Here is a 16,454-nt window from a genome sequence, read left to right as displayed (position 1 = left end):
AAGACCGTTATTGCTGGAGAAGAGGCCTCACGGGAAGAGGTATATCTCCCACGGCACCAACCACCTTAGACTCTTCACTTTGCCTGGGAGACCCCTGTGGATGACTATCGCAGATGACGCGACCTCCGTACCGCGACTGTAGCGGGTTGTCTCTTCTAGAGGAGGAAGCGTAGTGTCTCCAGGCATGAAGCCGAAGCGACGCCCCGGTTCGGGAGAGATGTCGCAGTGTGGTTGCTTGAGTAGTCTGCGCCGTGGGAGAAGCTCTCCCGGGAGTTCCGTCAGGGGAAGCAGAGGGTCCAGAAACCGTTCTGCACATAGTCCCAGTGGAGCTCTCCCATTGAAAGGTTGACAGACAACCTGGTTTTGTTGAGACCCATTGTCCGCAGACAAAAAGGAGGGAAGACGCAGGCGTCGAAGTTGTCCCACCATCACCGGAATGCATCTTGCCAGAGTCTCGGGGTCTGAGACTGGGGGGAAAACTAGCGGAAGCTTGAGGTTCCAAGCTGTCGCGATCAGGTCCCCCAGACCAGCACTTGCTGGTTACCCAAGGTCAAAGACCCCTAGGTACACTCTCTCTATGAGGCTCTGCTCGGATAGTCTGAGAGAAACATTCCCCTGCCTGGAATGAGAGAGCCGATGGTGGAATTGAGAGAATCTCAATCATCCCGATATCTCTACTGCAAGATGTGAAGGTGTGAAAATGCGTCCCCTGCTGGTTAGCATGAAGTCGACACGCAACGGGGCGACTTGGCAGGAGCGGTAGGATCTGAAGAGGGGCCAGACTAAGGCCCTTAAGCCTGCCTGAATGATGGAGAGGTATCCTTCAGGTCTTGACCATAGGCCTGGACCGGAACATGCCCCCCCCCTTTCCTTTGACGAGTCCGAGAACCGCATCAAGAATGTGGGGAAAGGACGAGAATATCCACTACCATCAAGAGGCTCCATAGATCAACACCCATTGTAGGTTTAATAGTTCCGCTGGTCCCATAGGGCCAGGGAGTCCGGTTAAACATTGCCTGAAGCCACCGGAACTTGGATCGCCCCACATGGAACTTATCCTGAGGCGACCGTTCGGACTATAAACGGGTCAATGAGGAAAGAAGAACTAGGAAACGTTCCAAGGTAGGGCTGAAAACTCTGCTTGACTGAGAACAGGTACTGCGACTCTCCTCAGTCTTGCCACGGTGAACCGAAAGGAAGGCTCGGAGGATGTGGTAACAGAATCTGGCGTCCCCAGGTGGTCACCCATCCAAGTACCGACGTTGCTTAACCTCGCTGGACGGACGAGAAGCGGGGTTTCCAACGTGGTAAGGCGGTTGACTCAATATCATGGCCAGATACTCCAGATGTTGAGGCAGAGGAAGAGAAGGCTCCAAGCAAAATACCATGAGCCCACACTCATGGTCAGCATTCGGAAGCTTTTCCCGGCGCTGAAGAAGGTCGAAACCCGAGCCTACCGGAGTTGACCAGCCCTCCAAACAGCAGAGGAGGCGGAAGTCTGCACCTGAGCGGCCAAGAGGAAGGCAGGGAGAGTTCTCTGGGGAAACAAACCTGCTATGCCACGGCGGGATAGCCACACTGCATCATAAGCAGGAATACTTGCAGTTTAGGCTGAATTCGACGAGCACCCTGGAAGATGGATGGAATGGAAACTGAAAGTACCCGTCCTTCCGATCCAGGGTTAAAGGAGTCCTGTCGCCTCGTTACCAGTCTGATCGATTCTGCTGGTCTACGCTGGCCGAAGTTTGTTCGACAAACTTGATCAGGGCTGAGAGGTCGACTATGGACATCCCCTCTCAGATCCTTCCTTACAAGAAAGGATCGACTGAGGGGGCCGGGGGTGAAGCCGTCGATGATCCTAAGGAAGACCTTCGCCTAAGGTATGGATCATTCTGCCCAACCGGGCAACTCTGCTGATGCTATGGCATAGAGGTTCAGAGACACTGAATTCGCTGACAGAGACGGCAGGCGCGATATCCTTGGCTACTCACAGAGATTGTGCGGGAATGGGCATCGGGAAGCTGTCATTCGGATGAGTAACCTTAAGCATCCTCCCAGCGAAAAAACCTGCAATCCTAGAGTTCGTGAACTCCTTTTAGGACTATGCCCCCCCGGGGGAGTCTCCCGTGCCATCTGTTCCTGACAGGAGGAAACTGCAATTGGACACCTTGTCCCAGTTGTCGTAGCCGATAACTTAGGCCGACGTGGTTGAAAGAAAAGGGAGCTGGAGCCCTGCAGAGTCTGGAAGAAAGCGCCTTGGAGGAGTGAAACCGGAAGTCGATTTACTCCGCACAGCAGACGTCTAAGTCTCTGTCCTTGGGCAAAGACAAAACTCTTCTCAAGGATGGAAGGGTGTCTGAGGTCGTTGACCTCCACAGATGAGACACCCGAATGAAGCCTTCAGTCAGCGCGTCCAGATGGTACAACATCGAGCTTGTCCGCAAGTAGATACTTAACGACGAAAGGCCAAGGTGCCTGAGCTCGAGAGGAGGAAAGTACCCTTGATCTTCCTGTAGCTTCCTTGAACCAAACCTCGGGCCGTAACCGAGGAGGGAAAGAACCTGGTAAGCTCCCAGAGGAAGAGGTAAGCAGTCACCCCTTGTCCGATGGAGAAATCTTCAACGGAAAGCCCCCCCGCCAAAAATCCTTCCAGGGCGGGAGAAGGAGAGAGTACTCGTGCAGGAGAGGGGACCCTCGAGACCGACCTCTTGGGAACCAACTTCGCCCTGGGGGAAGTCACCACTAAGTCCACTCCTCTCTTTCTCTTCAGCGTAGGAGAGACAGCCGCTGGTTTGTTACCCTGGCCGGTGAGTGCTGGTTTCATAAACCTCATTAACGCCCGTGCCAGCGGATCAAACCATGTCTGCTGCTCCAAGGACACAGAGTCCGAAATCCTCGCTAAGGTGAAAGGGATCGGGCGATCCTTTGGAGAGGACACGACGGTTCCTGCCTGAAAAGAAGGTGGGAAGAATGCTGTACTGACCTGTCTTCGTCCTGCACTACCAACCTGTGCTTGGATGGAGGTGATCCCGAGTGCCGCCTAGGAGCACGCGTCCCTGCTGCTACCACCGGCTGTGGAATTCGCCGCGAACTATGGTCGCGCGAGGGCGAACAGTCGCGCAAAGGCGAATGGTCGCGCGGGCGCGCAGGTGAGTGCTCGCGCGGGCGCGCAGGCGAGCGGTCGCGAGGGCGCGCAGGCGAGCGATCGCGCGGGCGCGCAGGCGAGCGATCGCGCGGGCGCGCAGGCGAGCGATCGCGCGGGCGCGCAGGCGAATGGGCGTGACGGCGAGGGATCGTGCTGCTGCGTAGGTGAAGAAGATCGCTGGCGGTAAGCGATGGCGAGCAGCATGTGTAGGTGAATGATCGCGTGATAGGGTGCGATGGTGATCAGCATCCGCAAGAGGGCGAGCGTTCAGGGTTGTGCGATGAGGAGCAGCATGCGTAAGCGGGCAATCGGGCAGGGTTGTGCGATGGCGAGCAGCATGCGCAGGTGAATGATCGCGTGAAAGGGTGCGATGGTGATCAGCATCCGCAAGAGGGCGATCGTTCAGGGTTGTGCGATGAGGAGCAGCATGCGTAAGCGGGCAATCGTTCAGGGTTGTGCGATGGCGAGCAGCATGCGCAGGTGAATGATCGCGTGAAAGGGTGCGATGGTGATCAGCATCCGCAAGAGGGCGATCGTTCAGGGTTGTGCGATGAGGAGCAGCATGCGTAAGCGGGCAATCGTTCAGGGTTGTGCGATGGCGAGCAGCATGCGCAGGTGAATAATCGCGTGAAAGGGTGCGATGGTGATCAGCATCCGCAAGAGGGCGATCGTTCAGGGTTGTGCGATGAGGAGCAGCATGCGTAAGCGGGCAATCGTTCAGGGTTGTGCGATGGCGAGCAGCATGCGCAGGTGAATAATCGCGTGAAAGGGTGCGATGGTGATCAGCATCCGCAAGAGGGCGATCGTTCAGGGTTGTGCGATAACGATCAGCATCCGCAGTTGAGGGTCGCGCGATGGCGATCAGCATCCGCAGTTGAGGGTCGCGCGATGGCGATCAGCATCCGCAGTTGAGGGTCGCGCGATGGCGATCAGCATCCGCAGTTGAGGGTCGCGCGATGGCGATCAGCATCTGCAGTTGAGGGTCGCGCGATGGCGATCAGCATCCGCAGTTGAGGGTCGCGCGATGGCGATCAGCATCTGCAGTTGAGGGTCGCGCGATGGCGATCAGCATCCGCAGTTGAGCTAGTAGCTGGCGAACCATGTTCCTTCAGAAGTGTTGGAGAACGTTGGCGTGCCAGCTGTAACACACGTGGGCGATCCGGAGATCGCTGGCGAGCTGATGATCGCTGACGAGCTGACGATCGCTGGCGAGCTGATGATCGCTGACGAGCTGATGATCGCTGACGAGCTGATGATCGCTGACGAGCAGAAGGCTACGCGTGGAAGCCTGTGCAAAGAAGAAGAGTCCTTGACCCCGACCTGAACCGAAGTTCTAGATCGCGAGGGCGAACGTGGGCGCACAGGGCACGTAACAGGAACCGCAGGGAAGATCATCTTGAAAGCGCTGACGAACAGGAGAGCGCTGACGAACAGAAGGGCGCGCAGGGAAACCCTGACACGCAAGGGAAGAACCCCCGTGGGGGCAACCCTTAGCCCCGAAGGGATCGTTGTCCGCCGGGAGACTGATGTCCGTCGGAAGACCGCTGTCCGTCGGGAAGACCGTTGTCCGTCGGGAAGACCGTTGCCCGTCGGAAGACGAGATTAGACTGCTGTCCATCTGCACCAAGACGGAAGATCGAGAAAAAGAAGTTGTAGGCTGCAAACGGAGATTCAAAAAGGCGCCTCAAGCACCCTTATAGGGAGATGAGAGGCCCTTACGACGAGGCGGACGGAGGGCCTTACGGCGAGGGAGGCCAACAGCAACAGCAACAGAAGAAACCTCCGAAGAGGAGTCTCTATGAGTGTACTCTCTCGCGAACGAAAGAGAAACACTTCGTGGAAGAGACTGGTCAGCCAGTGACCTAAAAGGGGCAATCCTCCGAAGAGGAGCTCCTGCAGTTGCCCAGCCCCTTGAGCGAAACTGCAGGTGCGACCGCTCAGCACCAAGAGCATAGTCGCACGAAAAAAAGGCAAGAGAAGAACCCCCCAAAAGAGGAAAAGCTCAAGGCTGGACAGGAAAAAAACTTCCCTCGGAAGGAAAGTTATCCGCCCAAGGAGGCAAGCCTCCTGACTGTTCTAAAATGAACTGGAGAGCTGTCCGTCGACACGGGAGTACTACCAGTAGAAGGAGACACGCCCCTGACGACAATACAAGGGGGGAGGCAGCAACAGCCGAATCCCCAGGACTCAACCAGACAGCTCACACCGTTGCTATATTACAGAAACGAACTAGATCGGTAACTGTAAAAAAATAAAAACAAATAATATTAGTACACATTCATTCCCCCGGGAAGGCTCCGAAGAGGAATCCCGAGGAAAAGGAACAAGAATTACACAACAGGCACGTGCCCTCACAACCACTTACACTCGCGGAAGGAGAGCTGTAACCAAAACAGAATTATAACAATTATAATTATGTAACTATGTAATTATGTAATTTAAAAATGAATGAACACTAAGGAAAAAAACGAAAACCCCGAAAGGAATCGTTCTACAAGCTGAAAAATTAACAACTACAATTAGATTCATAAACTAATTGAAACAAAATGTACGGCGTAGCAACCCCACCCACACGGGAAGGAAGCTACAAGGGCGTAGTAAAACATAGTAAAAGGGTGAACGACCTCAAGAGAGAGAGAGAGAGAAAGACCGAAGTCAAACTCGATCGCAACCCATAAAATTAGGCCGTGGTGGCCTAACTGCCGAGGCCTCCACGTAGATATCGTACACTACACACACACATCTGAAAAGGAAACTTACTTATTTCTATACTCAAATATATATACAAACATGAAAACATGTTTACATATATATTGAGTAAAAGAAAAGTAAGCGATTAAGTAAAGACAAAACAGACAATGGCTGCCAAGCGAGGACCAAGACAGAGACGTCTGTCACAGTCCGAGCCAAAAGTGAAAGTGAGTATTCACCTGTGTGTGAGGGGGAGGAGGGGTAGCTAGCTACCACTCCCCTACCCCCCCGCTAACTAGCGCGGGGGTAATACACCCTCGTTAAATTCTAATGGCTCGCCATTTCAGCTACGCTAAAAGTAATAACCCTTTGTAAATAGCGTGGTTTGTATTTCGGTTACGGAACAACTACCATTTTAATTGTAAGACTTGCACTAATTTGCCAATGTCAATAACATTGAATATTTCTATATCTATCAATTGTATATATCTTTCCTACTACAGTCATGCATCATTTGGAAACGCTATGAAGTTTACCAAGTAAGAACACAATTATCTTGCACAGATTTGGTGATTGGACGGGGTGCGTTACATAAAAGCACGGACAGCATTCTATGTTGGGTTAGGAGGAAGTTTAAGGTTTTGTTCACTAATACCAGTAAAAGTTTATATTTTCCCTTTCATTTTATGAGGGCTCAGCAAGTAAGAAAATACAGTATAGCTTTTTGGACAACTCTAGCAATGATTATGGTCAAAACTGTTGTCGATACCACTATCGAGTTGTTTTGTTGAATTTTTATGTTGGGTTAAGTTTGAAACTAATTTATGATGTTAAAGTGCACTCAAATACTACCCAAGGCTCTTACGTCTTCAACTAATGCTATATCTAACCAAACGAATATCATTGAGCCTTCTAATCATATGTATAGGCCATACCTCATGCTCTACTGCACATAAGAACTATAAGTATCCTTGCCTTAAGTCTTACCTCATTATATGTATGTTACTATTACCTTACTACATTAGTATTTTTATTGTGATATTTTGATAAAAAAACTACTTTTTCTTATAGAAAAAATTACGCTCTCTTCAAAAATGACACTCGTTCCCGTCGCAAATTAATAGTTCCAGAAATATATATATCTATATCCTACGATAATGGGGGACCCCCAGTGGGAACTCGGGGTTTTGGGTGGGGAAAACATACTGGGGAGGCGATATATAAATGTAAAACCAGCCTTTTCTTCTCTATACATTACCTTCTCGGATGTATCATAAACGGAGCAAAAGACAAAACAGTATAACTGGACAAACTTTGGAGGCACCATTGCAAAGGCTATGTCTCATGAAAAAATACAGTAACCAGAGCTGCCAACGTGTGAAGTAGATAAAATGTTAGCGTAACATTAGCAGTGTTTCTCATTTAATTTTTCTCATTCTACTTGCCGGTTGTAGTCGCTCCCATTCGTTCGTTTGTACATAGCAGGTTTCGACCTTCTGCGCAAAAACCCTGCCTCCCTGCACAGAGACTCTTCCTCCGCCAATAGGATTTCTTCTTCTCTAATTGTGAAATGTAACTATTCATCTTCTCCACCAGCTCTGTTCAAATCTATTACTTGATCCAGTTCAACTATACCATTCCTTTTATGTAATACCCTCATATACCTATTACGTTTGACCCCAGTATTACTCGTTTTATTATCCGATACCTTATAAAATCACCTCATCTTATATACCCATCAAATATTGTTTATCATACACTCCATTTTATCTTCCTATTTTACTTTTATACATTTTGTTATTACCTTGTCACTCTGGACAAGTTTCCCATTCTAGTTCATTCATGTTTAATCTCTAGACTCCGTTGCTTTTCCGTTAACCAATCACGAACCCATACGTATGTAAAGTTTGCACAGGGGGGTTAATATTTCCCTACCCACACCTTCCAACAAACCCTTTTCCGTGGAAACCTTTGCCCAAGTCAGGTCTCTGTAGTTCAAGTGACGTCTTTTTGCGTATTTTACGATCAAAGTTTTAGAAAATTGTAACGCCTTTTGTAATCCATACTTGAAAGTATTTTGGTGAATTCCAATGTTGATAATTTTCTTAAATTTCGTAATGTAATATACCAACTTTTACAGTGTTCCAAGTGCAGTATTAAACTAAGGCAAAGCAGTTAAGACACCACAGACTCAGTCACAACACCCCTGTGACCCACGAGTTACATTGTCACGGTCATAAAAGTACAGTAAGTCATTAATTTCTTTAAATTTAATGTGTTAGTTTTACTATATTTTGTTAAAGTACGAAGCTCAACATTACCGCTTGCCAGTGCATACAAGGTTGATGTTTTATTTTCTTGTGATCATAAGCGAGGAACAAGAACCATTATATTTAACATTGCTAATGTTAGCGTAACATTACTAATGTTACTGTGCTCAGCTCAACATTACCGCTTGTCAGTACATACGAGCTTGATGTTTTATTTTCATGCGAACGAAGCAAGCTAATGGCGAAGCAAGAACCATTATATATGTTATCGTAACAGTGCTAACGTTATTGTAATGTGAGTGAAGTGACACGGATTAACATGATATACATAAAGGGCATATTGGGTTTGTGACCTGGGAACTTCTAAGTTAGGTTAGGCGGGTTTGTTATGTTCTGTACCCTTTTTATACTTTTTTATATATTGTGTAAAGGGTATAAGGAAAAATTCTTTACAATACACATGATAATATTACCATAGCATTGCTAACGTTAGCCATACCACTGTAACGTTGGTATCGTTGTGTATCATTGGTAACGTTGCAATGTTATCGTTAGCAGTACATACGCGGGTGAAGTGACACGGAATTTGAACAAGTCATTACATTTAAGCATTCTAACAAAATATATATAAGACATTATATCTAAACATTTTATCAGAAAATATATTTTTTCCTGTAGAAAATCCCGTGATTTAACTGGTTTTCACCTTCATTTCATCCATAATAACAGCAACCAGTTCGGCTACTTAAAGTTAGTCGAATTGATTGTTCTGTTGGTTTGCTGTTTAAATGAAGGTAAAATTCCGTCAAATCACATTATTTACTACAGGAAAACATATATTTTCTATTCGAAATCAGAATCTGTAATACAGTAAAACTTTACCCTTTAATATTACTAACGCTTTGTAGCATTAAAGCTAGGAGTGGATCATATCTTCTTGATAGATCAGGACTCCGCACCTAAATAGTGGAGCCTGGTTCAGAAAGGCTTAGATTATCAAAATAAATCTTGATACAGAAACATTTAGATTTAAGTATAGAAAGGGACGTTAGTGTTTTCTCAGCTCTGATATATCCAATGACTAGATAACACGAAAGCAAGCCACCAAACCCGTTTTGGATAACCACCTTGTACACTCCATTGTCGTCTTGAAGATGTTTTCTTTCCTGTATCTAAAGGTACAGTTGGATCAGCAGGTAATGTGGCAGACATAACTCTCCCCTTTCTCAATACTGTGTCGATAATCCTCAAGCAATTAAAATCACACTGTAAATTGACAAGTAGACACAACTTAAATTTGACGTCCAACGCGCTCCTCCCAAAAAGGTAAACAAAGGTAAGTGAGCACCCCCACCGTTCTTGCTTTTTTGTAAGGTTTCCAAAGATGAATAATTAACTATTTGTTTTGATGACTTCCACTGACCTATTAGTTTTTAAACAGACACAAAACTAACCATGACCATTGAGAACATTACCTGAAATGCAAATAATGCTGATTTCTTTTAACTATCACGTTTTTCATCTATCTGTTCCGTGTTTGGTGCTGTAATTTGATTCCACAGCTCATGACTTAACACCATTACCGCAAGTATCGCTCGGATGTCATTAGTATGATATTTTTTAAAATATGATCACAGTTGTGTAATTCATTGTGGATTCTAATACACGGGATGGTAAAATAGTAAGTTAGGGTGATCTGGTAACATTATATGCGTAGGAGGGGCAACTTTCAAGTTGACACATGCAGGTGTGCGTTACGATTAAATGAATCATCGTTATTGCATTTTGTAGCAAAGACAATATTAGCTACACGAAACACATTCTGGAATTATCTATCGTGAGTTGAAAATATCTTCATTTTTATTCATCTTTGTCCTATACCAATTCTACACCTTGAACACGATATTCAGAAAGAAATCCAAAACTTCAATCAAATCAGTGAAGTTAACGCTAACACATTAAGCGTAAAGCGTTTGAGAAATTTAGGTTAACCCCATCAAATATGGGTGTTATAATAGTTACTTCCCTTCAACTGTAATTTTTATTTTTAGAATAACGTCATTGTCCACATTTTACTTTTCATTTATAAGATTGTGCACGCCGCACCCTACGCAATAGACACGGAAGTAAACGATTATCGTTACAGCGTTGGATGTGCATCAGTGATTTTCAGTTACCAGTCTTATTTAATTTCATATTTAAATCGATTTCCTTCAGAACAAAATTAAACTATGCTATAGGATTATCAGGAAATTTGACGAAATCGATAACTTTCTTCATCCTATTTTCCTAAGTTTTCCTAAGTATATTATAATTATTGTAAAACAAAGAAAAAATCTAAAGGTGCTTACATAGCTAATTTGCACAGACATAAAATTGGCCTAACTATGATGAAACAAGACTGTAACGAAAAGAATGGAAAGATCTGTACGCTATAAAATGGAAATTGAAAAAAAAAAATCTTCATATAAACGGCGTAGCAGTAAAACTTTGTAGGTACTAGGTTGGCTAGGGCACCAGCCACCTGTTGAGATACTACCACTAGAGTTATTGGGTCCTTTGGCCAGGTAGTACAGTACTACATTGGATACCTCTCTTCTGTTACGGCTAATTTTTCCTTTGCCTACGCATGCACCAAATAGTCTGGTCTATTCTTTCCCCATTCTCCTCTATCCCCATACACCTGACAACATTGATATTGCCAAATAATTCTTCTTCGCTCAAAGGGGGTCTATATTGCACTGCAATGGTTCATTGGCTAATTTCATTTTGGTAAGGCTAGAAGAGCCTTTTCAGTTATGGCAAGGAGCTCTTCTAGGAGAAGGACACACTAAACTCAAGTCTTGGGTAATGTCATGGCCTCTGTACGTACCATGATCTTCCACTGTCTTGTGTTATCTAGCTTGATGGCACACTCGGTCACAATATTCTATCTTATTTCTCTTCCTCTTGTTTTTTTTTCAAGTCTTTATAGTTTATATGTGAAAAATCTATTTCAATGCTGTTACTGTTCTTTAAATATTTGATTTGATTGTTCATTACTTCTCTTGTAGTTTATTTATTCCTTGTCCTTGTTGGACTATTTTCCTTGTTGGAGCATTTGGGCTAATACAACTTGCTTTTCCAATTATTATTATTATTATTATTATTATTATTATTATTATTATTATTATTATTATTATTATTATTATTATTATTATTATTATTATTATTACTTGCTAAGCTACAACCCTAGTTGGAAACGCAGGATACTATACGCCCAGGGGCCCCAACAGGGAAAATAGCTCAGTGAGGAAAGGAAAAATAAAATATTTTAAGAAAAGCAACACTAAAATAAATATATCCTATATAAACTATAAAAAATTATAACAAAACAAGAAAGAGAGAAATTAGATAGAATAGTGTGCCCGAGTGTACCCTCGAGCAAGAGAACTCTAACTCAAGACAGTGGAAGACCATGGTACAGAGGCTATGGCACTACCCAAGACTAGAGAACACTGGTTTGATTTTGGAGTGTCCTTCTACTAGAAGAGCTGCTTACCACAGCTAGAGAGTCTCCTCTACCCTTACCAAGAGGAAAGTAGCCACTGAACAATTACAGTGCAGTAGTTAACCCCTTGGGTGAAGAAAAATTGTATAGTAATCTGTGTTGCCAGGTGTATGAGGAGAAAGGAGAATCTGTAAAGAATATGCCAGACTATTCGGTGTATGTGTAGGCAAAGGGAAACTGAACCGTAGCCAGAGAGAAGGATCCAATGTAGTACTGTCTGGCCAGTCAAAGGACCCCATAACTCTCTAGCGGTAGCATCTCAACGGGTGGCTGGTGCCTACTACCTACTATCCTAATTAAAAAAAACAAACGTGTATTTCATGTTGATTGTCTCATTTGGGATATCACCACAAACATCCAAATGAGTGCTCTCGCAAACACACACAGGGGCTAATACATCATCATCATCACTTTTCTTTTTCTTTTTTAATGATATCGTTAAGTTGTTTTAAGGCATTCCTGTTAAGAGTTGTGCGTTGTTAGTGCTTAGGGTCATTATTTCGCTTTCCGAGTAAACTTTCTAGTTACCTCCTTTCAGTTCTTATTTGCCCTTCGTTTTGCTAGTAAGAATTCATTTAATACATTTGAATAGATAATTTATGGGCTAGGATTTTTTTTTTTTTTTTAATTGATGAGTGGTGCTTGTGTTAATTTGCAACATCTACAATGTTTTGTATTTTCCAAGTACTGTTACAAGTATAGTTATACAGTAGCTTATGTTGTCCGGGACATAGAAGGGACTCCTGAATATTTCGGTATTATTTCTAAAGTAGGCGATCTAACATACTATGTTTTGCTCTAGCATTAATATCCAACCAGTGGTGTTCTATTGCTATCGAGTAATGCCTCCTGCAGGGTTTCAACCTTATTTTATATTAATTACATTCATAAAAGGTGAAATTAAGGCCATAATTCTATTTATAATAATATTTTTTCACTGCAAGAAGAATTGCTTCCTGCTTATTGATTTTTTTTTTTTTTTTTTTTTTTTGCGTATCTTGCTAGCCTTAAGATAAAGTTCAATGGGCCTACACAAGTGCCCTGTTGCTTTGAAAAATAACCCTGACAAAATTCTGCTGTCTGTAGGGAGTTTTCCACTTGATATACATCATAGATAATTCTAAATACATCACGTAAATACAATTTTACGTTTCTAAAAGCCTTTAATTCCCATTTCACCAGTAATCGTCAATAGGCGTAGAAGGAGATGCTGAATTCCCATTTTAAATCTTCAATTTTAACCCTGCAGCCTTCTTGAAATAAATGTCATCGTTATTCAGGTAATTTAGTCCGCGAGATTTTTACTTGTTTTATGAACATACTATCTTCACAATTATTATATGGTATGCCTACTGTACTTATGATGTTATCCTAACCAATAGCAATCGTGATCTAATCTTTCTTTTGGCAGACTTCTTGGCAAGTCACAATATTTTTCTACCGATTCCATCAGCACAGGCCAGTCATCTGCTTACTTCAAACACTTGTTTGGAATGTCTTCTAATGGCAATGTGGTAAAAGGGGTGGCATCGTCTCTAATGTTTTTGTTGATGGTTTGACTAACGATCAGGTCTATATATGTTTCTAGTCAAGAAGGATAAAAACGTTTCGATTTATTAAGAAGTCAACGCTATTCAATAAGAGAAGTAGGGAAATGAGTTTGCATCAACCTATAGGTAACACGAGGGAGCAAGTCGAGTAAGATGGACTGCAGAAAGTTATGAATTATGAAGTGCAACGTACTCTATGGCAAAACCCATATCATCTTTATCGTTATAACAGTAGATAGATTGATTAATTGATTAGGAGTTACCTAGCATCCTGATTACAGCAGTAGAATTTTTTTGTTTGAGCTATATATGAAAACTAACATAACAGGGAATGTGATGAAATGCAATAGACTTGTCAAGTATAGAGTATGCATTTATGATTGCCTTATAAAAGTATAAACTTTCCGCGGTCAACATAAGTGTTGTAACATGAATTTTCATAATCATATCTATCATCAGAAAACGCTTGTACTTTTTTCTAATGCACTTGCATTCACATGCATATGCAACGCCTGCTGTCGAGAACTTCTCCATATACAAATCGATTCAGATTAAATTTTCAATGACACGGGTAACCTGGCCTGTAGATTTTATTAAGAAAAATATATCATTATAGATTATGGTATTGAATAACTGGAGTACATCGTGTTTTAAAACAAGGAGAAGAAATTCCTTTGGCTTACTAAAAGCTATTTCAAAATTATCAGAGTTTAAAATCTTAATTCCCACTGAATGGCCAATTACGACCCAAGTTTTTTTTTATTATTATTATTCTTGTTAGATCAGTTTCACCCCATCGTTGCCACAAAATTAAATTTGTTAACGACAATTTAAAGATTGAGTTATGTTGTTAACACAACTCTTATTCCGTTTAAAAAAAAAAAAAAAAAGATATGAAAATTGACTTTTAAAAAAAGAAAAATCATGATTAAGTGAGGCTTAATTCATAACTTTACTAACATGTGAAACCGGCTAACTATGGAATTAGTTTCATGATAGATCTTCTTAATCCATAGTCATAAACCTAGTGTTGATCAAATATATGTATAAAGATAACTTAACATATCGTTTTTTTTTTCATTTAGAATCAAAATAATTACATTAAAACATTTGAATTTTCGACGAGATTAAACTGGGACACGTTAGAAGCATACTTTTTATCTTTATTAATGATTATATGGTCGTAAGGAAGCTACTGTATACTCTATAGTGTACTCTGTTTTTTTTTTTTTTTTTCAACGAGAGGGCTATGATGTTTCTTATAATTAGGGTGAAAAGATTGATGAGTACTTACCTTAAGCAGCAATCCTAGATGGAAATATATAATAAGAGATACTTTAGGATGACCATGAGAATATAAAGAAGATTAACAATGCACCAAAGAAAGTGGGGGATGCTTTAATCATATGTGACCTTTTTGGAACGAAAGGGTATTCCACGAATACTTTCATCTCCTATTGCTTTTTCTGTGTCCTGGCTTGATAATGTCTATCATCAATTTACAATTGTTTTCAATCTTAATTATGTCGTCATATAGAATTCTGATCACAGTTCCTACTTCATGTTCAACTAATTATCACCCTGTTTCCGTGAACTGCCTATTAAAACAAATCGAACTCCAATTAAGATATGGACAATGACTTAATCCCATTAAATCAGTCTCACTAGTATCGATGTCAAATGGTCTCACAATTTCTGAATGGGAAGCTCTTCTGCCAGATGCTCTTCACTCAATGCGGTTTTACTATGAGCAACAAACTGCGCACACCATGAGTGACTTCAAATGCCAACGAAAATCTACACTAAGCCAATCGATTTTCTCGTAAATGTCTACTCCAAATCTTACAGTAGGCTACTCCCTAAGAGTCATTAAGAATTCAGGAGTGAAATGCCTGTGGATAAGATCCAGCATATTCATGCCAATGGGATGGACACGAGTCTATAGTACTCTTTTTGACATAATATATCTCATGGTGATTAAACATAAATTGAGTTATTTCAGTGAAAAAAAAAAATCTTGAGAAAACAAGAAAGTCCTCAGTTTCCTCTTGAAAGCCTTAATATCTTAAGCCTTTTGGATGTCTAGTGGGAGCTTGTTGAAGCTTTGGGTCCGTATATTTGAAAGCTCCAGAACCTACAGTAGACATACATCTTGGCTTTGATAACTTGAAACCATCCGTAACTATTATTGTGATGACACGATTTGCTGGCTGCACGATGTGTAACAATTCTCTTAGATATTTTGGATGTCTGGTTCTGATAACTCGATGAGTCATTGCACATATCTTAAACTCGGTTCTAGCTCTAACAGACTGGCATTCCCTAACAATAGTAAGAACGTAGTTTAAAGATTCAGTAGTATCATTAATCCTTTATGGAGAAATAAAATTGTGTATCATCCGCAAATAGTTTAAACTTCATGTTTTTATAGATGGCCCTAATGAGGTTGGACCTAGTAGGCTACACTTCCCTGGGGGTACCTCTCTGCTTAATGGTTCATATGCGATGGATGGTTAAGAGTTTCTAATACGTACACAATAGTTTCTTTTAACCAAGTAATACTAAAAAATTTCATCTTCATTACCACTGGACCGTAAATTATTAAGTATGTTATCTAACCTACAATTCTTATAATTGTATCGCATGACTAGAAAAGTTTTATATATAAATTTCTTCGGATATTAGCAGGGAAACCTACTCTCTACAGGTTCTCTACTGTCATTTTCTCTTGTTCGTTCATAGTATTCAACATTTCATATCACACATAGCTTATTTACTGTCAAACGACTGATAGAATAAGTAAGTCTCCAGTTTCCTCTTGAAAGCCTTAATGTATCTTTTTTTTTCTTCCTCTTGTTTTTTAAAATGGTGTTGGGCAGACTTAATAGAAGCGCCATGGATGCTTGGGGGATTTATCAAGAGGTTTTCTTTTCCTTATCTGATTCTTTCTTTTTCGAAACCATCCTTACTGTCCTCCTTTCAGTTGAAGACTGAAGTGGCTATCCTGGAGGGTATTCAACCATGCATGGTGTATCGGGTCCTCCATGTTGACCAGATTTTTCGACTTTTTTTTTCTATGGTTTATGGGTTTGATCAATCACTTGATTTATATTTCTGTACACATTGTTTTTTATCATTCTAGTTAATTTAGTTTTTAAGTACGATGTATCATTTTTATTACCATTAATTTTTATGCTTTCAGGAGACATTGAGCGAAATACCGGACCAGTCCGTCTTAGATGATTTCG

The 16,454-nt window shown here is 42.2% G+C and overlaps 1 protein-coding gene across 2 annotated transcripts in view; it reads right to left on the bottom strand.

Annotated features, from left to right (window-relative positions):
• The window catches only part of wfs1 (wolframin ER transmembrane glycoprotein wfs1), a 91,056-nt gene extending 81,583 nt beyond the window's left edge, over positions 1-9,473 (bottom strand). The window contains exon 1 of one of the 2 annotated variants that reach the window (XM_068379114.1): positions 9,234-9,473. In XM_068379114.1, the coding sequence (XP_068235215.1) occupies positions 9,234-9,318 (85 nt within the window). In that variant the 5' untranslated portion in view covers positions 9,319-9,473. The remainder of the gene's footprint in view (positions 1-9,233) is intronic. The other variant, XM_068379115.1, reaches the window with a different exon arrangement.
• Positions 9,474-16,454: the final 6,981 nt, after the last annotated feature.

This window comes from Palaemon carinicauda, chromosome 8, assembly GCF_036898095.1.
Source record: "Palaemon carinicauda isolate YSFRI2023 chromosome 8, ASM3689809v2, whole genome shotgun sequence".
NCBI classification, from domain to species: Eukaryota; Metazoa; Arthropoda; class Malacostraca; order Decapoda; family Palaemonidae; genus Palaemon; species Palaemon carinicauda.
The sequence above is the reverse complement of the archived record's forward strand: the minus strand, read 5'-3'. Positions and strand labels throughout refer to the sequence as shown.